The sequence below is a fragment of the Urocampus carinirostris genome, chromosome 1 (assembly GCF_059441175.1).
Source record: "Urocampus carinirostris isolate Australia breed hairy pipefish chromosome 1, RoL_Ucar_1.0, whole genome shotgun sequence".
Lineage (NCBI taxonomy): Eukaryota > Metazoa > Chordata > Actinopteri > Syngnathiformes > Syngnathidae > Urocampus > Urocampus carinirostris.
In genome coordinates this window covers 49523931-49548006 of record NC_142349.1, presented here as the reverse complement: position 1 = coordinate 49548006, position 24076 = coordinate 49523931, and the positions used below count along the sequence as shown (strand labels likewise).

The following is a 24076-nucleotide window of genomic DNA, read 5'->3' as shown; positions in this document are numbered from 1 at the left end:
TTTGTCCTCCGTATTGAACCCCAGATTATATCTATTTTTGAATGAAAAGTTTTTGTTTTGTTTTTTTCACATTTTAACCTGCTGACCGCCTTTTATAGATATCGCCACGTCTCCAGGCACGGTCAGTCGACCATCTGCCCACCAGCACCGCATTGCCGCGTTGGAGCGCCAGCTAAACATCGAATTGAAGGTCAAACAGGGTGCAGAAAACATGATTCCCATTTATGCCAACGGGGCAACCAAGGTCTGATTTGGCCTTCACCTTAATCTGTATTATGTCGTTTTATTGGATGATTTCTAACGGCATGTAATTTTTTTGCAGGACAAGAAACTTCTCCAGACAACTCAGCAGATGCTGCAGGACAGCAAGACCAAGATCGACATCATCCGCATGCAGATCCGAAAGGCCATGCAGGCCACGGAGCAATATGAGGACAGCCAATGTATGTATCCTACTGTGTTTTTTCGGATCCACTTTTAGCGTTCACCCACCTGTCACACTGCATATTTTATGATGCCGGCGGTAATGGATCAATTCTTGCTTCAGAACCTCACACAGCACCCGGTCAAACACACAACACACAATGACCATTACATCCCTTGAGCTTCTGGTTAGAGTTTTATTGATGTTCTGGACTCACGAAGCCGAGGTTAGAGACAAAAGAGTCGGCTCAGGATGGACAATGAGAGTCAGAATGGAAGAGAGGCTGAGTCATGAATGACATTTGAAAAGATGCAACACTTTTTCTTCTTGGTCAGACATAGTGCCTGCCATTTATGCCTTTTTGCTTGGAAAATGTTGTTTTTCTCAAGAATAACTTGTTGTTTTGTATAAATGTATTTTAAAACATGTTCAGACAGGAATACAATTTCGACGTCCATGGCCGTTAATGTTGGTGAAAATGTAAATATCTAAATCGCTAAATTTTACATTTTCTTGATAATGGAATATACTTGTGTTTCTCACCCTGTGTGCCATGTCCCACTATTGTGACATGAAACTTTGTCTGCTGTGTCACAGGAAATTGTCCGATTCTGTCTTATTGGTTACTTTTAACTATCTGATGATAAGTTTATAGTTTAGTAAACATTCAAAATGGAGAGAGAAGAGATTAATTAAAAATAAACTTTGAATGGAGAACAGGAGAGGACTGTACTAAAATAATAACAATGCAAAATCCAAACTTGTTCTACAGGTTCACTTCTGTACCCTTTCTTTTTATTAAAGATCCAAGGTTACAAAAAACAGATCTGCCCTAAAGGGTGTGGATATCAAAGAACAGCAACAAGATTGGTCAATAGTGACAATGATGTTAACAGTGCATAATAATCCAAATAACGGACATCAACAAGGAATAATGGTCAAAATAACAGACAACCCTGGCACCCAATGCAATCAAGTTTCCAATATTATAAAACAAATAAACTCATCAGTATCATTATTCGCAAAAAACATTCAGATGTTGAGTATCTGTGCTGTTTTCCACTGACAGGTACAGTAAATGTAAAATTCTTCCACATCACTAGGTGTCACAAGTAGACTTTGTACAGTAAAAGTAGTGATGGAGTGTAAAGTTATAGTTGAATAAGAAATGTAACAAAAATTAGTGACCGTTTGAGAATGACTATTAATCTTACACTTAAGTTTGGCCGGGGATGACTGGTTAGAACACTTGCCTAACAGTTCAGAGGTACCCGGTTCTCTTTCTTTTACCGACCTCCTTTTGTGGGCTTCTACCCATGTTCGGAGTTAGTTCGCTCCAGTTTTCCTCCTCTGCGTCTGTCTGGAAAACAATCCGGTTTGTCCTATGCCCGAAAGCATCTGCGATTGGCTTCAGCACCCACCCAACCCTTGTGAGAACAAGTGGATGTACAATGAATGACTGAATGACAGAAAAAAAAAAGTCATTTACGCTTTGTTTTTCTTACTGGATAAACTTTTAGTACGAAACCTGGCTGAATATATTAAAATGGGGGGAATCCCTTTTAATGGGGTTCTAAAAGGTACTTGTGCTAGGTGAAATCCCTGAAGTAGTCACCTTTTTTTATATATTATACAATGAAATAACATTGAAACCAAAGCACAAAGCCTTTTAACAGGCCCAACATTTGTTTAAAAAATAAAATTACTGCATACTGTACCCATATATTTCTTTAAGATACAACTAGTATTTTTGGGCTGTTCGGCCAATCAAAAAGCAGAACACAATGCAGCGAGACTGTGAAAGGTGAACCGTATTATAGTGTGATGATCGGTGTGCACTAAAAGAAATTGTGATTTGCCAGCAGGCCTATTTTAATATACTATAAGCTCAAACATCCTCTCTAAAGAAATCCATTCACCAAAACGATCAACCAATTTAGAACCTTACATGAACAGTTGACGCAATGTAAACATTAAAAAAATGAAACTGGAGCTAAAAGTATTTCTTTTTGTCAATTAAAAAAATGCTTTTTTTTGGCTCCAAAGAGGTTGAGGAAAAACTAGTAGACACACACCTGAATGAAGTATTTATCTGTGAGTTTCTTTGGAAGTATTGACCCAATATAAGGAGAGAAGACATCAATGGATTTTGAACTTTCAAGGAGAAACTGGTAGAGGAGCCTTCTCCCACTTAATCCTCCTCTTTTTATTAAATATTTAAGGTTACAAAGAAAAAGATCAAAGAACAGCTATCAAAGAAAAGCAACATTGATTGGCTGATAGTGACAATGATGTTTAAACAACGAACGACAGAGTGCAATATTAGGCAAAATAAGGAACTGGCATCCTACAAAATCTCCTTTGCATTAGTCCAATACTTAAAACAGAATAAACTTATGACATCGTTTCCTACTGTTTGTCCTAGCTAAACCCGACATGTGCGGGGTGGAACTGCGCGTGGAGGAGTTGTGGCATCATTACCGCGTGGAGCACGCCATGGCGGAGGGAGCCAAGAATATGCTGCGGATGCTCGGTTCAGGGAAAGTCCAGGACAAAAAAGCCATGGCAGAGGTTCGAGACTTGACTCTGCTTGTAAAACAACGGCGGAAGTAGTCAGTACTCTCTTGTGCATATGTTCCGGACAGGCTCAATGTGGTCTAAGTGAGTCATCGCAGCGTCTGGACCTGCTCAGGTGCTCCCTGGAGCAACGGCTTCTGGAGCTACCTGAAGACCATCCCAAGGCCTGTTTGATCAAGGAGGAGCTGGCGCTGGCTTCATCCTCAGCCTTCAGCAGTCGCCAAAGCACGCCCTACGTTCACAACCAGTATAGCACCCTGAGTAAACCATCACCACTCACAGGTAGAGACCCAGGTCTGATTAGATTTCAAAGGGCACAGTTTTACGGCAGCACATCCAGAAAAATATTGCAGCACATCTTGTTGTCAACTCAACACAGGTTTATTCTGGTGATCATAATCAAAAAGTCATTAAAGTTAACACACTCGAGTTCCTAGTACCCTGCGCACACTTGGCGTGCGACACTACTAGTAATTGTAATTTAGCTTTTGGCATAGGTTTAAGGAGGGGGGGTGGCACAGCACCAATAGCTTCATATATCAAACATAATCATTTTGATACTTGCAGGAACGCTTCAAGTTCATCTTCTGGGTTGCGTGGGCCTGGCTGAGGTGGTCCCGGGCAGAAGTCGAGGCTCTCCTGTGGTTCTTCCCTCCTACGCGCCAGCAGACGGACGCTCCTTCAAGCTCAGCGGCCTTTATAGTCGCAGCACCAGCAGCATGGGCCTCAAGATACCTGGAAAAAATGACGAGCTGTCACGTATGTATTTGAAGAGTAGCAAATACTGTCACTGAAGTGTTTTTTCCCCCCAAATTCATTTTCCTTTAAGAAAAAAACAAAAAATGCTTTTGTGTTTCTGTTTTCTGGAATTTTGAAGATTTTACATGAAAGCAACGATACATTTATCATTGGACAACCGTATACTCTTTACCAATGAACTCTTTAATTAAAAATTCAGGGGCAATATAGATAATGAACAAATATTAATTTTGGAGATTTGAGTTGTTTTTGGGCAGTGATGATGTGATAAGACAACAAATTTAAGGATTATAAGGGGCACCTAAAAACCCCAAATTCACCAGAAATTTTAAAGGGTGCCTTGTGTAATGCAGAATATTTTCGATACGATTGGAAACGCATAGAGTTGTCTATATGGTTGCGCTACTACCCGAGGTAGATCAATAATCATTACTGGCACAACTAACAATACATTTGATGCATCAAGATTTGAGCCCAGGTCGTAGAAGTGTGGGCGTCGACACTTTCCCACTAGACCACCAGCTGGATAGAATCATATAAAAAGACTACAGAAAAAAAGTATACATGCTCTGTTACGTAGATATACATATTAAAACGATAGGTTAACCTATAAGAATACACTTGGCAAATCATTGTTTCTGGCATCGTGAGTAAAACTACTGTGATTATGACATAAGGTCTTTCATAACTCATTTTTCGTAATGCGTTGTGCCGCATATGGAAAATATGGTCATTTAAATAATTGTGAAACAATTACAATAACCTTTCTTCTGAATAAAATGTTTTTGTTCTGTTGGCAGAAAATATTGCTAATTTAGAATATTATTGGGGCAGCACGGACGGCGCAGTGATTAGCGCGTGTGCGGCACAGTTCTGAAGTCATGAGATCGAACCTCCTGTGTGGAGTTTGCATGTTCTCCCTGTGCTTGCGTGGTTTTCCTCCCACGTTCCAAAAACATGCATATCAGGTTAAGTGGCCGGTCCAAATTGTCCCTAGGTGTGAATGAGCGAGCGAATTGTCTGTCCCTGTGTGCCCTGCGACTGGCCGGCAACCAGTTCAGGGTGTCCCCTGCCCAATGCCCGAAGATGTCTGGGATGGGCTCCAGCACCCCCCTACTGAGGATAAGCGGTGCAGATAATGGATGGATAGAATATTATTATTGTTTTCTTTTAGAATAAGAACTTGTCTCTTTTTAATTGATTTTCTTCCTTCGGAAATTATTTTTTTGTAGGGTGGGTAAAATATGAACAATGATTTAAGGAAAACCATTATTGTTGTTTGAGGAATTATATCCAGTTATTTTAGGAAAAAACACCAGATTTAAATGAACATCTGCTATGTTGTTCAAATGCAAAGTATTTTTTTAATTATAAAAAACAATAACATTAAAAAATAGGAGATATCAAACAATACCGAGTAGGGACACTGTTAGAGCTAGATGTTTCTGTATTGTGTAAAGCACAAGAAGAATTAAAACTACAGAGACTCAACGTGTCCTAACTGCACCACCTATCTTTACATTTTGCCATTTTTTGCTTTCTTCTCAAGGTTTTTGTTTTCTGGGGGTACCCCTAGCGGCAAGATGACAATCAAAAAAAGCTCCCTCTAGGTGAGCTTCATATGACATTGTTTTGCTTGTTAGTCAAATCTATTGTGTTTCTTTTTTAAAAATTAATAATGACTTATTTTTACCACTCCCACGACTCATGAATCCCCTTGACTACCAGGGTCTCGGGGGCATCACTTCCTGTGGTGTGTTCTGGGCAAGTACAGCCTGGTGGCGCCCATCCCTTCCAGACCAGTTTTTTGGGTAGGGGTTTGCTCCAATATGAGGCCCTTACTAATGCTTCATGTCCCTTTAAGGATAACAACCTTTTTATGCCAATGGGTAGTAACTGTAATAGCAGTGTTGTTTACTTTGTCAATGAAATGTCCAACTTTATCGCTACAAAGAGAAGAAATGTTCAAAAACATAAATCTTTAAATTATTGAACAAAAACCTGTTGTTGTGTGCTTGTTATAGAGGAAGTGTGTGCCGTGCTGAAACTGGAGAACACGGTTGTGGGTCAAACCGCGTGGAGGACATTTGGAGATCAGACGTGGGACCAAAGCTTTACTGTGGAGCTGGAAAGGGTGAGATTGGATAGGACCTCACACTCTTGCCAAATTGGTACAAAACTATTTTTTTTAAATAAACATCAAAAATGTTGAGCCATCTGCAGCAAAATCATAAAAGGGGCGACTACCCTGGGCCCGAGCTAGTTACAATAACTTGTAAATTTACACCAAAATCAGTCAAATAACAATATAAAATATAAAAATATAATTAACATCAAATATTAAAAGGAGAATTAAAATTTGATTTAAATGTTATAATCTCTTACCACGCGCAATAATTTCTGAGTGCATCAAAGCAATATTTTAAAACCACAAAGAGAGATGGAAACAAAAAAACTCACTGAAATTTTAGTTGGGGTTTTTCATTCTTTGTGAATCACACCCTCGCCATTGGAGTAAAACGAAGAAAAGTCGAATCAAGTTTGTTTTTTGTGTAGGGCTTTTTCTAGCTTTAATTTTCAAAATCGTTAGGATTGAAACGAATTATTCTTTACGGCAGTCAGTAGACTAATTTGCCTACATGTGTTGCTTGTGCTCTATCATAAATCTTTTTTTCTCTGACTGATGCTAGAATTTCTTACACTGATACAAACAAATAAATTACATTGTTTAGGTTCTTTTGACTTCTGATATGAATTACTCATCCCAAGGAAACTGATTCAATGAACCAGGCCGATAAAAATAGCACACATACAGGAATTCATTCACATGGAGCATTAATGATTGGGAAATTAAAAGGAAGGGAAGGCGCGAGATTATGGGAGTTTTCGACTGCTGAAATCTTGAAGTTACTATCACAGAAAGAAAGTTTCCTTCTATAATGATCGTCGATTTGGGGAGAAAAAAACGCTTATTCCCAAGAACCAGCAAATATTGTGTTAAATCTGAAACCGTCACAACATTGGTCACAACATTTGGCGCACAAGCTGTTCTCAAGGCAGTAATGCAGACCGCACAATCGCGTCAAGCGGTCGACTTGCCGTGAGCGAGCTATCGATCAGCTCCTCTTTTTATATGGACCAGGGGCGCTTGACCAGATCACGCCTCTTTGGGCGTGGTCTCAGATATCTCAGACCACCAGGATTCGGATGACTGATTGAAGTTGCTAAACCTGTTAGAAAGCCAAAGAATTGAGAAATTTGCGTAATGTTCTGTACTTGAGAATGCCCCTCCAATCGACATAATTACGTAGGGTGAGATCATCATTTTATCAATACATAGCCTTAGATGTGTTAATTACATTCAAAACTTCATGTTATCAGATTTCATTATGGCACATGGTGAATTGGTACTTTCGGCAACTCTCCAAAGGGGGACACCGTCGTTCGATCCATTTCAAAGCGAGCCACCCGAAACAAAGAAGGTAGAAGTCAATTTTGTGCTGGGCTGATTTGCTCTACATTTGTATAGCCCTTAATCACAAGAAGTCTAAAAGGGCTGTATGCTAAACTTTTTAATTTTAGAGTTGATGAATGTTTAATTTCAAAATAAATGAGATTTAAATATTTCACTTAAAACTAAAACGAGTGTTAAAGTTTCAAGTGAACCCAGCTTTAACAGCTGAAGAGTTAGTGCAGCTTCAAAGCCTTAACTCAAGAGTTGAATGAGTTTTGAAATTTTAGCTTGTAGAGTTAATTAAGGACACCTAAAATGACACGCCATACATTTAGATACTATTCAGTGTTTAAATCCTTTCTCTTTAACTTCACAGTGTTTGGGGTTTCTTTTTCAAACTGGGTATTTTATATCATATAATGAACCTTATTCAAACTATTGGTATGTAACATATTACTCGATTGAGCTTCTGCAGATGCATAGCAAGGCAACAAAAAATATAGTAAAAAAATACTAAATAAAAATACAAAAAAATAATACCACAATATACTAAAATAAAAATAAAAAACTCCAAAAATATTAACATGGAGAGCTTTAGTTTTCCAGTTCCAAGCAATGCCTTTGTAACAATTGCTATTGTTAATCTCTGGTACTGTCTGTCATCTACGCTGACGTCCATGTTCTGCCGGCAGCGAGCAAAGACGAAAACCTGGCAATTGGCACTCACTATGATGTCTATGTTGTCTTTCGTTTATTTCTAACTCACTTTTTAAATGGACTTACTTTAACATTTTACACGAAGCATTTTGTGGATTTCTGCCTGCATGTATTAACATCCCGCTGTATTCCATTGGATTAGTCCAGGGAGTTGGAGATAGCTGTGTACTGGAGAGATTACCGCTCCTTGTGCGCTCTGAAGTACTTGAAACTGGAGGAATTTTTGGATAACCAAAGACACAGAGTCAAGCTAGAACTGGAGCCACAGGGTCTGCTGCTTGCAGAGGTAATAACAAAAAATACACATGTTCTAATAGGACATTTTGCAAATAGAAAACTTTAATCAGATAGACTACAAAATGACAGATTTTTTTTTTTAGGTGACTTTTTTCAATCCAGTTATCGAGAGAGGACGACGACTGCAGAGACAAAAGAATGTATTTTCAAAACAGCAAGGTACTCTTCAGAACTCACCAATTGTGTGCTGCAAGGGTCTCAAACTCACGGCCCGTGGGGTGATGGATTGAGGCCCCAGCCTTAATATGAAAGTCTAAAGGGATAGCATCTATTATTAAGCGCCTCCTTGTGGGAAATATCTTAATAATTAAAAAAACAAAGTCCATGTTTTAACATACTCTTGGTTAAGAAATTTTTTTTTTTTTCACATAACATTAGCCTCACTTTGATGTCGGCGATCTTGCTGCTAAAGGTACTCCCAAAAAACTATTTTTTATTTTTTTTCTTCTTTTTTAAACATATTTTTTTATCATTTTCTTTTCTCTCTTTGTCTCTTCTTTTTTTTCCTTTTTCTTTTTTCCATCCTTTTCCCCTGATTAGCTTTTTTCTCTTTTTGCCTTTTTTTCTTCGCAAAAAGCTGGGCAAAAAAAGAAAAATGTAAAAATGTTGTTGTCACTTTAAGTCTCTGTAGTTTGTCTTCTTTCTTTTTAGCACCTGTTATTTGGTTGCACTGCACAATTAAGCAACATCTAGTGGTCAAATCATGCACACTGTCCCTTTGATGTGGGTGCAAGCCACACAAGTTATGGATTCTTTTATTACTGATTGACTTATTTTGTCATTTTTTTCTTGATATTTTTTATTTTTAAAACTTATTTTGTGAAGCATTTTTCAAAAGATATTTGAGAACATTGGATTTATTTGATCGGAAGTTTTCTTGTGGAAAACCAAATTTGGCCCAACTTCACTCAGACCCTTGCTCCCTTGCTTAGACCCTTGTGCTGGGATGGAGCTTGTATTCTTTCCAAATGGGCACAGTTGGTGGAAGCAACACAGTGTGATTGATGTCATTGAACCATTTTCAAGCGGCTTGGGTGGAGACATTAAATGTTGGCTAACAGTGCGATTTCAGTCTTTGTTGAACACCAATCCGAAATCTTTTTCATTGTCCATCAAGCAAAAGTTTCATTTCAAAGGTAGGTTAGTATGAGATTACATAATAATAATGTGAGCCAATTGCAGCCCTCAGGATTATATTTTTAGGCCCCCGCCATAATTTGAAAGTTAAAGGGACAATGTGTATTATTTGACCACTAGATGTTGCTGTATGGTGTCGTGCAACCAATAGCGTTAAAAATTGCCATAGAAACTATGGACACTCAAAGAGACCATAATGAACAAGATTTTTCTAATATTTTTGCACAGCCATTGGCCAAGTTTTTTTGCACCCACACCCAGGAGGCCAGTCGGCAGGGTAATAATTAGGGCACCCTACCTCTGGAAAAAAACATCGCTCTATTTCTTCGTCACCAGGGCATTGATCAAGCCGTGCTCCCCCCCAAAAAATACATTGACTAATTCAAAATAAGTACTGGGTTTTAATTTGTACTCACGCTCGCTCACTCACTCATATACACGCACACAGACTCAGTAGTTATTTATTGCTTCAGAAATCAGACTTCTTATCTTTGAATCCTTGTATCAAAAGGTCAAAATCTAAAAGGTTGGGGGGGGGGGGCCTAATACTTTTACAATTGTAATGGCTGCTGTTGGTCTCAGGTAAAGCATTCCTGCGTGCCCGCCAGATGAACGTGGACATAAGCACGTGGGTTCGTCTCCTGCGGAACGCCATCCCGAGTGGGAGCAACGCATCTGCGTACACACCTGCTTTCCCCAGCAACACTCTCCCACACAGCACTGGGTAAAGCCATTTTTGGGAAAGTTGTCAAAAAAAAGCCATTTTTTTAAAAGTTAATGGTTACCCCATCGATTTTGAATTATTTTCTTTGTGCATGTCTGAAACCTGTATCTCTGCTATTTGATCTTGTTGTGATTGCAGAGAAATCTCTGTCGAAAAGCTAACTCTGGAGGCAGAATCTCTGCACAAAACTGAGACCGGAGATGCGATTACCACTGTGGTGAGTGGATTTCATGATTCCCCTGTTTGAATCTGAAAATGGTCACAGGGTTCTTTGTAATTTTAAAGCTGAAAAAAAAATTCAGAAACAACAAGGCCCAAATTCATTTGCGCGTACTTTTATCTATCTTGAATCCGATGGATTTTATTTGAGTACCTGACAATCTCCTTATTGAGATAATAGAATCTAATACATAGCATCAACATAAGCAAAAACATGTCTTTGAAAAGTTTTTTAATTTTTTTATTTTAACAGGGTTGAAAATGTTAGAATTTTCAAGGATTAGGAACTGCTTGATTCTTGGGTGATGCTTGTAAATGCTTGAAATTGTTGCTGTTTTTCTCAAAAAGACTGCCTGAAAATGTCACCGACACTGCTCTCTCAGTGGTTTCACTCTGACATTGCATTTTTATTTCCCTCATGATTAACTGCAGCTGGCATTAGTTTTTATGACATTGTCCTATGAAGCTTCGTCACTCCTCAAAGGGCTCGCGTACAAGAGGAGGGGTGCATGCTACATCTAAACAGGGCACTATGAATTGTGTATTAGTGGGAGGACTAAGGCAGCGTTTCCCAGTGGTAAATTGTAATGGGAAGAACTTCCTGCAACAGAAAATGTGGGCTACATATTACAGACGCTCCCCTACTTACAACCATTTGAGTTACGCAAACCGGTAGATATGAACATTTTTTTTCGGGATGTGTTGCTTTTAGTTAGATTTTGTTTTGTGCAGTACGGAACAGCACTGTAGTGCTTCTTTACGCTGCTACCGGCGAGTGGCGCCGTGAGAGCTCAACCAGCATACACCCCACAGAAGAAATCCGGCTTCCTCTTCCTAGTTCGCGTGTAAACATGCTATATTGTATCTCCAGCGCTGTTTAATATCTTGTGCATACATTCAATATGGTTGGTGTAAAGAAGAGGGAAGCCGTTTCTTTTGAAATTAAGAGGAATAATTAAGCTTGATGCGGTTCAGAAAATAATTGGATCGCTTTTTTTCGGGCACTTTCTACCGCGGAGGAGGAAGTCCCCTAACTCTTGAAGCACATCTTCCAAAAGTAAGTTAAACTTAATATGCACTATAAAGATAAATAATTTTATGAAATGTTTATTTTTTAGTACAAAACAATACAGGTTAGTTATACAAGCCTTCAACATACAAAATATAGCACTGAAGCAACTTAGGAACAAATTCAACTTCTAAACGATCGCCTGTCTTAAGTAGGGCAGCGTCTGTACTATAATTTTAACCCAACACCTTTGTAGGAACAGATTTGTCTCAAAATATGGTGATTGGTGATTTACTCAAGTTCTAAAAATCTTGTCTTTATATTATGAATGCATGATGAAAAATTAAATATGTAAATTGAAGGTATGTTTGTGGCTCTGCAAAATACATAATTCACACCTCATTTTTTCTTTTAATGGTTCTGAAGACATTAGTAAAATTGGCTTTAAAATTTCACAAAATGCTTGAATTTTGAAATGAAAAGGGTGTACGGTGCCTGTTTTTATGTTATTTATTTTTTACTTACGTTGAAGCTGCACATCACAAGTGGTAATTAAACAAAAAGCAGGTCACTAATTTGAAATGCATCCAGGGAGGTTTGGAACGTGAAAAATCTGGTGGCAGATGGCGTACTTGTCAGGGGTTTCAGCATTAAGAGATTCATTACAGTTAACCCTCGTTTACCGTGGGGGTTCAGTGCGAAAAGACCACGTGATAGGCAAAATCTGTATATTAGTAAAAAGAATACTGAAGTAAAAATATGAAATACTGTATTTAAATCAAAGAGCCTGCACATTCATTAAAACATATCAGGCATGCAAATCTTTGACTTATAGGGGCAATTCACCGTTTTGAAGTCAAAAAGCGTGACCTACGTGAATTGGATAGATTCGTGGAAAAATGTTTTGAGGTGGGGAAGGGGGTATTGTTAGATTTTTTGGGGTGGAACATTTGAAATACAGTCAGTCTAATTCACACGGACAAGAGTACTGAATTAATTTGTGTGTCTCATTAACACACTATGGCAAAAAAGCACAACGAGGAAAACAAGTCATTGATGTATCTGAGGATAAATCCGACTTTGAAAGACATTGAATAATTATATTTTAAATTTTATGTTTTTCTTGTGGTTATGGTAGTCAATAAATAATTTACATTATAGATGCCTGCAAGGTTTGTAACATTCAATGCTTATATTGAGCTGAAAATAAGTCAAACAAAATTTAATGTAGCTTTATATTCATAGGATTTTTGAGTTATAGCAAAAGGGAGTGATAAACGAAAAAAGTGAAGCGTCGGTGATAATTCTTAAAAAAAAAAAAAAGAAAATTATATATTTCATATATATATATATATATATATATATATATATATATATATATATATATATATTTATGTTTACCTCATTATTTTATACCATAAAAACTTTAATAAAACCCTGCTGAATCTGTTAAGCAAAAAATACTATCTTTAGAACTCTGTGGTGGGATGCTGAGGACCTGCAAGGCCTTCTCTACTGGCCTATGCTGTCTTTTTGTGCCTTGCCCATTTAAAGCCTAAAATAGTAAATACAGTAATTCCAAATTGTCTGTCAGTTTCCTTTCATTGCTTTTCCCTGGTTGCGCTGCTTCCAGCTGCATGCTTTCGTAGTTAAGCATTTAACCTATCACATTTCAGCCATTAGTTGTTGAAGTCTACCCAGAGGCCTTCACCAAAAATTCTTTAGGCCTTATCCCGTAAAATCAGTTTTCGAGAAAGCTGTTGGTTTAGCCAATCGGATTGTAAGTTGGCGTCTGAACGTCAGCTAGAAAGCCTTGAGAAACATCACTGGGTTTTACAAACTATGACAGGCCAAAGGGGGTAATCCACCAAAGTGATTGTGCCAACAGCCATTTAACAAGGAAATACTGTACATTGTATTCATTTAATACTGAAAGGTAAGACATCTTTGAAAAGCGGGAAAAGGTTTCAGCCTAGAGGTAGCAGCAGACCCTGTGGCTCCAGTTCTAGCTTGACTCTGTGTCTTTGAACTTTTTTCAATCCAGTTATCGAGAGAGGACGACGACTGCAGAGACAAAAGAATGTATTTTCAAAAGTAATATCTTCAGTCCGAGCCCAAGCCTTACCCGATCTAAAGTTCATATGGGTCGGGCTGAGCTTCTCTCTCGCTGACCTTTTTTCTTTTCTTAAATCATCCCCACCCGTCAATGGTCTCTGTTAATACAGTCTTGAAAAGCTTCGATTTTGTTACAAAAGCTAGGCTCTATGTGTAGCATGTATGCGCCCTTTGCGTCCCTTGAATCTCACGTGATTTGATCAGTAAACCTTAATATCATTTGATTTGACTCGTAAATAAAAGTAGAAAATGTTATCAGGTACGCTCTTAATCTCACTTTATTGGAACTGTAAAGCAAAAAAACGAAATTTTGGGCAGTGTGTATTCCCTAAATCTCACTTAAATTGTTTTGTAAAGCCAATAGTCAAAATGTGAGCGGTAAATGGGCCCTTAATGTGTGTGTTCTGCACTTATATAGCGCTTTTCAAGTCAATGAAGACTTCCCAAAGCGCTTTACAATGTACTTTTCCCTTTTTACACACACTAACTAACCGATAGCAGCATCAGCCATGCAAGGCAACTACTTGCTCATCGGGGGCATTAGGGATTCAGTGTCTTCGACATACAACTTGGAGGAACCGGGATTCGAACCTGCGACATCTTATCCCAAGACAAGCTCTTTACCTCCTGAGCTACATCTCTTTCACTTTTTTTCTGGGAAGCATAAAACTAAATTGTCTACCCTTGAAATGAATCAATTGGTCAAATTGTAATCCAAAAATATCCTGAATACATTAAAACGACACATTGTTTTAAAACTCATACATGGTCCATGCTCATCTGATGAACCCCATGTTTAATGTTGCTCTTTTTCTCTTGCCCTGCTTCCATCTGGCTCCCCAAAGCAGCATACGGCGGTCATCGAGCCCCCTTCTTCGCCGGATGTTCCTGTTCCCGACCCCCTCACCAGATCACAGTCCGGCGAGTCCCTGCTCAGGTGCCAATAAACAGATTCTCTATGTCCAGTCATGGACAGCATGCACATCCTGTTACAATATGGCCATGACTACATTAATTTATTCATTCGTTTCTTTACCACCAGAACCTCACTTTTGCATGAAATATGTCTTTGTTTAAAATTCAGAAGATCGTTATAGTGTGTATTTAAATTACAATACGTGAATTAGAAATAACCATTTTTCCTTTCCAAATAGCAACACAAGTGATAGGGTTTTTAAGGCGTGCCTCTATATAGCAAAATAGGGAAGAAGGGTCAATTTTGAAATATGATTGGCTCAAGAATTAAATGTTTGAGAGCTAAAATGGAAATGTTACATATCCTGCTAAGTGAAAAAATGTTACTTTAATGTTGAGTTATCAACAATAAAAACAAACACAATATCAATGCAAAATGGTACTTCTTCATACGAGCACCTCTAAACACAAGAATTTTGGTACAAAAGGCGCCCTGCCATACGAAAGAAAATCCAGTTCATGAACAGTCCCAAAAGCTACCAATAAAGACCATTTAAGACCGCTCACCACTCACTATTGCTTGCTGCTGGCATCAGGTCATCCAGTTTGTGCATGCAGACTACTACAGGCAAAAAAAATTGCGCTGTAAAAAAATTAAGTTACTACCTTCATTGAAAGTTAAAATAACTTTAATTTCAAATGTACAGTGATTGCCTATGTATCAACAGTCTCTCAATCTCATGTACTGCATGTCAACCTTTGCCAATTATAAATCCTTATTAAGCAACAATAAACCTTACAAACACAGCACGGCACCTACTAACAGCAAAACGGACTATGTAGAATAGAGCGCCAATATAACGTAATTTACAATGACTCTGTGACAATGGTCGAAAAACGTATAAAATATAGGAAAATCGTATAAGTTGACAGGTAAGCGATCTCCGTGACTCCTGTGTGATTCCTCTTGGCACCGTCCTCCGCACTACGTGCACACATTAGTTACGGCACCCATAATAAACTCGCCGTTTATTTCATTAATATCATCTTATTTTTCTTGTTACTGTATTTGTTCATGTGTAATTACTATTTAAATCGGTTCACTCGGATGCTTTTGGGAGGCTGGGAACAGACCAGATAGTTTTTTATTGCATATCGGGAAAATGTGCTCATTACACGAGCAATCACGATCCTGGAACGAAACAAGCTTGTAAGAAGAGGTACCATTGTACTTTTAATAATTATCTCTGGGTGGACTTGCACTACTGTCAGTTTTCCGTTCCCCACTGAGGGCCCTCCAGGACTGGGTTGCCACCTCTGTTCTAAAATGATTCAGCAAAGCAATAGCAAAATATTTTACTTCCATGGCTCTTAGTCAAAAAGGTTCCCGACCCCTCACTTTACTAGAGGAGGGGAAAAATGTTGGCAAGTATTCATGGATTTAACTTCATTACAATTTTTATATTTCAAAGGTCCTCAATCAGCCAAACTGTTATGTTTAATTAAGGTTCATTTTCAAACACATTTTCAACCAATCTTCTCTCAAATGTAATTGAAAAACAACCAAAGATTTATCCTTGAGACCCAAATTAAATGCTAATTCAAAATGTCTGCACAATCGTTTACATTCAAAATAAATTTAGTAAAGTGTACCCAAAAATGTTTAATATTTCATGTTCCATGCACTATTTATAATCTGTGTGTAATCTCTCTCTGTCTGTCACTCTCAGACCAAGCGGTGGCCCTGTTTGCTTGCAGGATTTCAAGATGATGGCCGTGCTCGGCAGGGGGCATTTTGGCAAGGTATTAATGTCATTTTATGACTGAGATTCCTAAGGTCTTTGTAGAACTGTTTCTTTTTTTTTCGATAACCAGATGGTGCTTAATAAGTTCATACTTGAAGAGATGGACCGTAAATCAAAGAAATACTCAATTTCGACACATTTGTGGTTAACTGTGTACAATCAATGGTTCTCACCCAAAATTTAGTGACCTGTATATTTTTTTCAGACAATACCCCTGGGCCCAGAAATACCAATATAAATCTAATGCATTATAAATTTCCTGATCATCCAAACCAAAATGAAAATCTTAAATATCATCTGACTTTCCAGGTGTTGTTATCGGAATACAAGCGAACAGGCGAACTGTACGCCATCAAAGCCCTGAAGAAAGGAGACATTGTCACACGGGACGAAGTGGAAAGGTAACAATAATACAGTGGTACCTCTTCCTACTTGTGTAATGAGGGAATTTTCTCGATATGAAATATTTAAAATCTATTTGAAAGTGAAACCTAAATAGCAATAAATTTTAAATTAACGTACACAGACAATTTTTATTGCCTGTAGTAGTTTGCATGTGCAAACCTGATGAGATGTTGCTGGCAGTAAGCATTTACCTGTGGTGAGTGGTCCGTAGTGGTAGCCTCTGGGACTGCTCGTGAAGTTCTTTCAGATAGCAAACAAGATTTTTTTCAAAAAAATAAACTCGTACTGTAATCCCTCTGTTATATTGCAGTTAATGGGAACCAGAACTCCCTGCGAAAGGTGAAATAGCCGCAAAGTAGTGTCACACCTTCATAAAAGCCCCAGGGGGTCAAACTTACCTTAAGATGACATCCTCATAGACTGAAAGTATAAGACTGTAACAAAATAACAACTATAGATCACAAATAAAAACAGAGAACACAGAATTGCAGATGAATGAATAGTCATTATTGTTACTATACAAAAATACAACAAAATACTCCCATCAGAGTAAATCCATGTAGAGACCTAGCATCTGGTATCCTCGGACTAAGCCAGGTCTCCATGAGAAATACAACCGTCCCAAATGTAGCGGTTGCCCACAAGTTGTATCTCCAAGTCATTCGTTTTATGGGTAATGGATCTGGCTCGGCAGGGGTAGCTTAAGAGACTAACTGCAGCCACGCTATTTTCCTTTCTCCCGATGCCACTGTAGTCTCTTCCCGAACCTGATGACAATCCATGGAGCACCTCCTGGTGATCACCATCACTTTGAGCTCTTCCAATTTTTTTCAAAATTCGATTCAATAGATGAATTGATTTTCAATGTGATGAGTCGCCAAAAGCTATCTGGCGCCATGCTCCGCAGTTAGTTTTGGTGTCCACTTGTGCGCCCGCCCTGCTGTCTGACTGACAGCATACACCGGCCTATCAGATACGTGCACACAGACAGTCATGTCCACCCAACACACAAAGCCCTCCCTGAGCTTCCCCCGTGACAATTTTTGCTGTCTGCTCAGAACGCAATGCACGCCACGTCGTCATCAATGACAATAAAGACGATTCAATTCAAAATCCAAATAGCAGTGAACCTGCGAAAACCGAAGCACAAAATCGCAAGGGGACTCGGTGTACCGTAATTCTAGTGTTTAGAGGTTTTTTATATAAAGAGGTACCGTACCACTGTATTGCGTAACATTAATACGTGGAAGCTCATCTTCTGTTTTGTCTGCCTGCAGCCTCATGTGTGAGAAACGCATCTTCGAAACGGTCAACAGCTCCCATCATCCCTTCCTGGTCAACCTGTTAGCGTGTTTCCAGACCCCGGAACACGTGTGCTTCGTCATGGAGTACACGGCTGGGGGGGACCTCATGTTGCACATACACACTGACGTATTTTCCGAGCCGCGAGCGGTGTGAGTTGCAGTTTTTTTTCCTAATCTGAAATGTGGATTTGCAACCCAGATGTCAGATCATACCTCTCCGATGTGAAATCCTTATCTGTGTTTATCTTGTTCTGCAGCTTCTACTCTGCTTGTGTGGTTCTTGGCCTGCAGTTTCTTCATGACCATAAAATTGTTTATCGGTGAGTTTGTATCTTCAAAAGACTGCTCTTTGTCTAAGGTGCAGTAGAAGATCTATGTATTAAAGCCTAATTGATGATTTAGTTACCCTAAACATCTGTGTGTAACGCGTCCAAAAATAACTCAAACTTTAGACACTTACCACCGGATCTCTGACCATGACCGCTAAGTATTGGTTGCAACGGAAATCGGACCCAGGTTGCAGTAGTGAGCGTGCTGAAGCCTAACCACCTTGCCACTAGTGTTGCAGGTGACCTATTAAAGGGCATTAGATTTGATCTCACCATCATGCTGTTGGTACCAGAGATGAATGTTAAGGAATGGAGAAAACATAAAGTTGTCTTGAAAGATATAAATAAATGCAAAAAAAGCAAGACGAGGGTAAAAACTATTTTATGTATCTAATGATGAGTTGGACTTTGTAGGACATTAAATTAATCCATTGTAAATTGTATGTTGGTATTGTGTTTATAGTTTACATTTTCAATAAATTATTTTAATCATGTTCGCATTCAACAACGTTTATCACTTACAGTCCTTAGAATTGAAGAATAGAATTGAATTTATTGTCATTGTAACATGTGAAAATGCACAACAGCATTAACATTTTTAACCTGTTTTTCAATATTTACAACACCTTTAACTTGTTTTTTTTATATACATAAAATGAGCAAAAGATTATCTGCCAGCGAACATTTTTTTTAAATACATTTGAATTTGTTTTATTTTTTTTAGTAAAATCAACTAATAAAAAAAATTCAAGTCGGCAAGATAAGTGCAGGATTTTTACCTGATATAACATTTTTGCGGTGTTCCATCAAACAGCTTCATTATTACCCTGTGCCACCTCAAGCGCAAATCTATCCTGGTCATATCCCTCAAGAGGGGTGACTGACAGCATGACAAACACACACACAAAAACAAAGAAAAGAAAAAATAATTATATTAAAAAAAAAAAAAAAAGGATTCTGCTGCCTCTACTAGTTGTTCATATTCGGATATGACCATTGGCAACGGGAGTTTCAAAGAGCAGTCATACTAGTAAGCATCAATGTTTCAGGTAGTTGATTGAATATTGGAAAAAAGCATAGATACTGACCAATGACATAATTTTTAACAAAGATAAACTAGGGCACTTTCTTGCAGGTCACTTGATAAGGTCTCGCGGCAAACTAGATTGCCCTTGTACATAGGTTTAAAACACAAATTTAGAGGTATAGGGTTTGAGTTTGATGCCAGTAATTTCCTTTTACTTGGAAAAATAGCATTTTTGCAGTTTTCTGATTCATTTTGGGCAAACCCAGGAAAACACTGTAATTAATCTGATTTCAAAATGAAGGGATTGTCGTTAAAAGTTTGTGTTAATGAAATGTATCCATTAGTCAACTGAAATTACCGGCAGACTAACTAAATCATAGAAACACATGTTAAGACCTGAGCTACATTTATATGTCAAATCTAATTTTGATCTTTTTCTTTACAGAGATTTGAAGTTGGACAACCTGCTCCTTGATGTTGATGGTTACGTCAAAATAGCTGACTTTGGTCTGTGTAAAGAAGGTGAACATTTTTAGCATCCATTCATCACTGCAAAATGGAAAGCTTTTTTCACTATCAAATTGTAACGACTACTTCTCTCTTTTGTGACTGTATCGTGAAGATATTTTTCTAGTAAAACAAATTGTTACATAAAGGGTAATATCATCTGTCGTCTGTGATAATAGATAATTTTGCTCATTTGAATAAAGACTTTTTGTTCTTTTTTTTCGACTAACAATCGTTCTTGAATTAAGTCTCAAATAGACATATTGTATTGTAATTTGACTCTTCCTAGTTTGTATTCTTTCTGGTACTTTGTAGCACTCCTTTCTGGTTGCACCACACAATACAGCGACATCTAGTGTCCCCTTAAAAGAGTCTGCCAGTAAAGCAAATAACATGTCTTACCTTATTTTTTTTATCTGACTTTGAAGTTGTTAATAAACTTAAGTGAATTTTTTTTATACAACAAACCCAAACGACTGTTCTCTGTCCGTTCTTAGGTATGGGCTTTGGAGACAAAACCAGCACATTTTGTGGGACTCCCGAGTTCTTGGCCCCAGAAGTTCTGACAGACACCTCGTACACACGAGCAGTAGACTGGTGGGGCCTCGGGGTGCTTGTCTACGAGATGCTGGTTGGAGAGGTGAGAGCTTAGCACACTCGCAAACCTTTTTTTTGTTGAAAGTTTTTGTTCACTTTTACTGCTTTCCAAGTAGTACCTCTTTATACGAGCACCTCTAAACACGAGAATTTCGCTTGATGAGTATTATTTGCAACAAAAACTCCATACATAGGAAAATCTAAATTTTTAGCAATCCCAGAAGTTACCATTAGAGACTGCTCACCGCCGGCATCATCTCTTTCAATTTGAGCTTGGAAACTACTCCAGCCACAAATAATAAATGAAAAATTGTGCTGTGAAATATGAATATAGGCAGCACGGCAGAACAGTGGTTAGCGCGTGTGCGGCACAGTTCTGAGGTCATGAGATCGAATCTTCCTGTGAGGAGTTTGCATGTTCTCCCCGTGCATGCGTGGGTTTCCTCCGGGCACTCCGGTGTCCTCCCACATTCCAAAGACATGAATGTCAGGTTAATTGCCCGGTCCAAAATGTCCCTAGGTGTGAATGAGCGAGTGAGTTGTGAGTCTCCGTGTGCCCTGCGACTGGCTGGCAACCAGTTCAGAATGTCCCCTCCTTACTGCCCGAAGATGGCTGGGATGGGCTCCAGCACCTTAGCAACCCTACTGAGGATAAGCGGTACAGATAATGGATGGATGGCTGAAAATAAAGTTACAGTAGCTTTAATTTTAAGTGTAGAGTAAGTGCTTATGTATCTCCAATAGTCTTTTGATCTCATACTTGTCAACCTCTGCCAAATGTGCACCTTATTTATCTATATACCCTGGTCATATCCCTCAAGAGGGGTGACCGACAGCAAGACAAACACATACATTAACAAAGAAAATAAAAGGGCAAAAATAGCAAAAGACACACACAAAAATGTTTGGACCATGGCCAACCCAAATGTCCAAACACCCAAACAAGTTAGGCACCTCGGCACCTAAGTTGGTCATGCTTTCATCCCTCCAGATGAAACAGGACACAAGAAAGCGGCCATGTCACTTGGGTCAGGGTGACAAAACACACTCTTTTGTTCAACAGCAGGGCCCGACAGCTTTCACTGGTTTACCGCTGCCGCATCATACAGGTTCCCTGTCCATCCCTTAAAACGCGCCCAAACATCCCACTGTCCTTTTACAACACCTCTCCACTCATTCCTATCACCAACAATAGCTCTAGCTTTCACAAGATTTAGACCTATTTCCTTCAGTGCACTCATAACACCATCTTTCCACGTCAATCGTGGCCTTCCTCTTGGTCTCCTTCCATTTAGTTCTGCTCTGTAGATCCTTTTCAACATTCGCTCCTCATCCATCCTCTCCATGTGTCCGAACCAACCAAGTACTCTCTTACATGCTTGCTCAGTTCCACGACTACTCCAGTTCTGTCTCTCACAATTTCATTTCTCAATCTTTCCAATCCTGTCACTCCTAACATACTCCTCAAACAACTCATCTCAAAAACATTTTGACCTTATTAACGGTTGCAAATCCTCACTATAAAGCAATGGTCAACCTTATAAACACTGCGCAGCACCTATTTACTCACAGCAAGACAGACTATGTAGAATACGGCATCAATATTAGCAATCTACAATGACATTGTTGTTTGCCGCAGTGACCGAGATGATCAGGATTAGAGGCGAAATGGGCAAGATGAGATGAGATTTTTTTTTCTCTTATAAAAATTGTTAAACGCCGCTCACAATTTGAAATTGTCAAAAAACGTACAAAATACGGGGAAAAAATATAAGTTGACCGTAGAGGTAAGATCTCGGGCCCGAGCCCGGCCCAAAATTCGTGGTATTTGTGCCTCTTCTGCGCAGCGTAGTCCTTGACTGCATGCTCTTGGGGGCAGTCATCCAAAAACGCCCCTCCTCCTGCCGGATCCTCACAAAATATTAAAATTTGGGTTTGATTCTGGCTCAAACCCTTATATCAAGTTAGTTGGTTGGGCTCAGGCTGATTCAGGCTTTAATACCTGCAGAACCGGGTATTTTTTTAGGCCGATCTTACCTCCAGTTGACGGGTTTATGCGATTTCTGTCATTCTTCCTTGCAAAAGGCCCCGCCCTCTGCCCCGACTGCCTCTGAGGTAAGTGCTCGTAACAAACTCGCATTTTATTTTGAAAATATCATCTTATCTATCTTATAACTGGATTTTCTTATGTTTAATTACTATTTGAATGTGTTTTTAGTAATCAGGAAAATGTGCTTCATAACTATTTTGGGTAGACTTTTTGCAACTGCTTTTTGGGCGGTTGCAAACGGGACAATTAGTTTTTAATTATTTCAATTTGGGAAAGTTAGCACCTTACATGATCAATTCGAGCTACAAGCACGATCCTGGAACGAATAGGGCTCGTATGAAGAGGTATGTGGTGAGTTTCGGGTGGTTTATATGAAACTTGTTCAGACCCTTCACAATATCTGATACTGATGAATAAGTTCTCAAAGAATTTTGGAATTGCACCGCACTCAATTTCTGATTAGGTGTACGTGAGCTGCTCATACTATAAACATGGAGCAAGAGGAAATCACGTGAATCTCTTCTTTTTAGTCTCCTTTTCCAGGTGATGATGAAGAGGAAGTTTTTGACAGCATTGTGAATGATGAAGTCCGTTACCCGCGCTTCCTCTCCACCGAGGCCATTGGCATTATGAGAAGGGTGAGATTTGCGCTTCCCGGCCAGTACATAACTCCTTTTGGAAGAAATCAGATTTGCAATCGTATTGTTTTCTCTTAAAGCACGTGTTCATGTATTTCCCATTGGAAATCAATAATTTTGAAAGTGCAGAATCGTTTCAATATGCATTCTTAAAAATGGGGTGCGGGATTTAAAAACTTAAGGCCGCAATCATGACTTTAAGCCAGGAGATGTGTGCATTTCTTACAGGTGCTTGAATAATCTCTTCTTTTTTCATCTTTTCAGGGCTTTTTATTCCAAACAGGCCTGATAAAAGTAAGATTAAACCAAATAGTCGCAATGGCAAAAAAGCATAAGGGCTCTTTGAACTCAGTTGGTCATTCTTAACACATCCCTGATAAAGAAAATATTTAAATTTCAACTTTTTAAAGGTGGGGTGTGTAGTTTAAGGTGTCATTAAGTTGATAGTTAAATATTGTCTATATTAAGGATCTGTTAGCAATGCTCAAGTGAGTTCAAAAAGCCCTTATGTTTTTTTGCCCATTGCATCTATCTGCTGCTATTTTATTTTTTTTCAGGTCTGTTTAGGGCGGAACAAACCCTCAAAAAGATGAAAAAAGAAGAGTTCATTAGAGCATGTCTAAGAAATCAACTCAAAACATTTGTTGCTCTGCTGCCACCCCTCGCTTAAAGTCATGATTGCAGGCTTAAGTTTTCAAATGGCCCACCTTTAAGGACACCTCAAACTACGCACCCCACCTTTAATATTGAGCTTGCGGCTTTTGATCAAATGCACTTTTTAATTTATGGTAATACTTTAATGCGCATCTTATAGTTGTGAAGTTATAGTATATACATTGTTACAATTTTATTAAATACTTTTTAGCATATATTTTCTCCTGTGTTTTAAGCTGCTGAGAAGGAATCCTGAGAGGCGGCTGGGCTCCGGAGAAAAAGATGCAGAGGAAGTCAAAAAACAACCGTTCTTTCAAGTGAGTTGGAATTCAAACTCTTTTTCACCGGCAAACAAAAACATTATATGAAGGTTCTTGAGGAATGAGATGAAAAACGATCTTGAATTATGCATT

General features: G+C 38.7%; 1 protein-coding gene across 4 annotated transcripts in view; it reads left to right on the top strand.

Annotated features, from left to right (window-relative positions):
* Window positions 1-24076, top strand: part of LOC148375023 (serine/threonine-protein kinase N2-like) — a 56418-nt gene that overhangs the window by 31642 nt on the left and 700 nt on the right. For 3 of the 4 annotated variants that reach the window (XM_088343448.1, XM_088343457.1, XM_088343431.1), the window contains exons 3-21: window positions 99-244; window positions 323-443; window positions 2850-2995; window positions 3070-3283; window positions 3569-3760; window positions 5785-5894; window positions 8074-8217; window positions 8312-8387; window positions 9948-10089; window positions 10228-10306; window positions 14278-14369; window positions 16078-16150; window positions 16462-16553; window positions 17835-18011; window positions 18119-18181; window positions 19663-19739; window positions 20222-20364; window positions 22902-23009; window positions 23900-23980. In XM_088343448.1, coding sequence (XP_088199574.1) covers window positions 99-244; window positions 323-443; window positions 2850-2995; window positions 3070-3283; window positions 3569-3760; window positions 5785-5894; window positions 8074-8217; window positions 8312-8387; window positions 9948-10089; window positions 10228-10306; window positions 14278-14369; window positions 16078-16150; window positions 16462-16553; window positions 17835-18011; window positions 18119-18181; window positions 19663-19739; window positions 20222-20364; window positions 22902-23009; window positions 23900-23980 — 2276 coding nt within the window. The remainder of the gene's footprint in view (window positions 1-98; window positions 245-322; window positions 444-2849; window positions 2996-3069; window positions 3284-3568; window positions 3761-5784; window positions 5895-8073; window positions 8218-8311; window positions 8388-9947; window positions 10090-10227; window positions 10307-14277; window positions 14370-16077; window positions 16151-16461; window positions 16554-17834; window positions 18012-18118; window positions 18182-19662; window positions 19740-20221; window positions 20365-22901; window positions 23010-23899; window positions 23981-24076) is intronic. The other variant, XM_088343439.1, reaches the window with a different exon arrangement.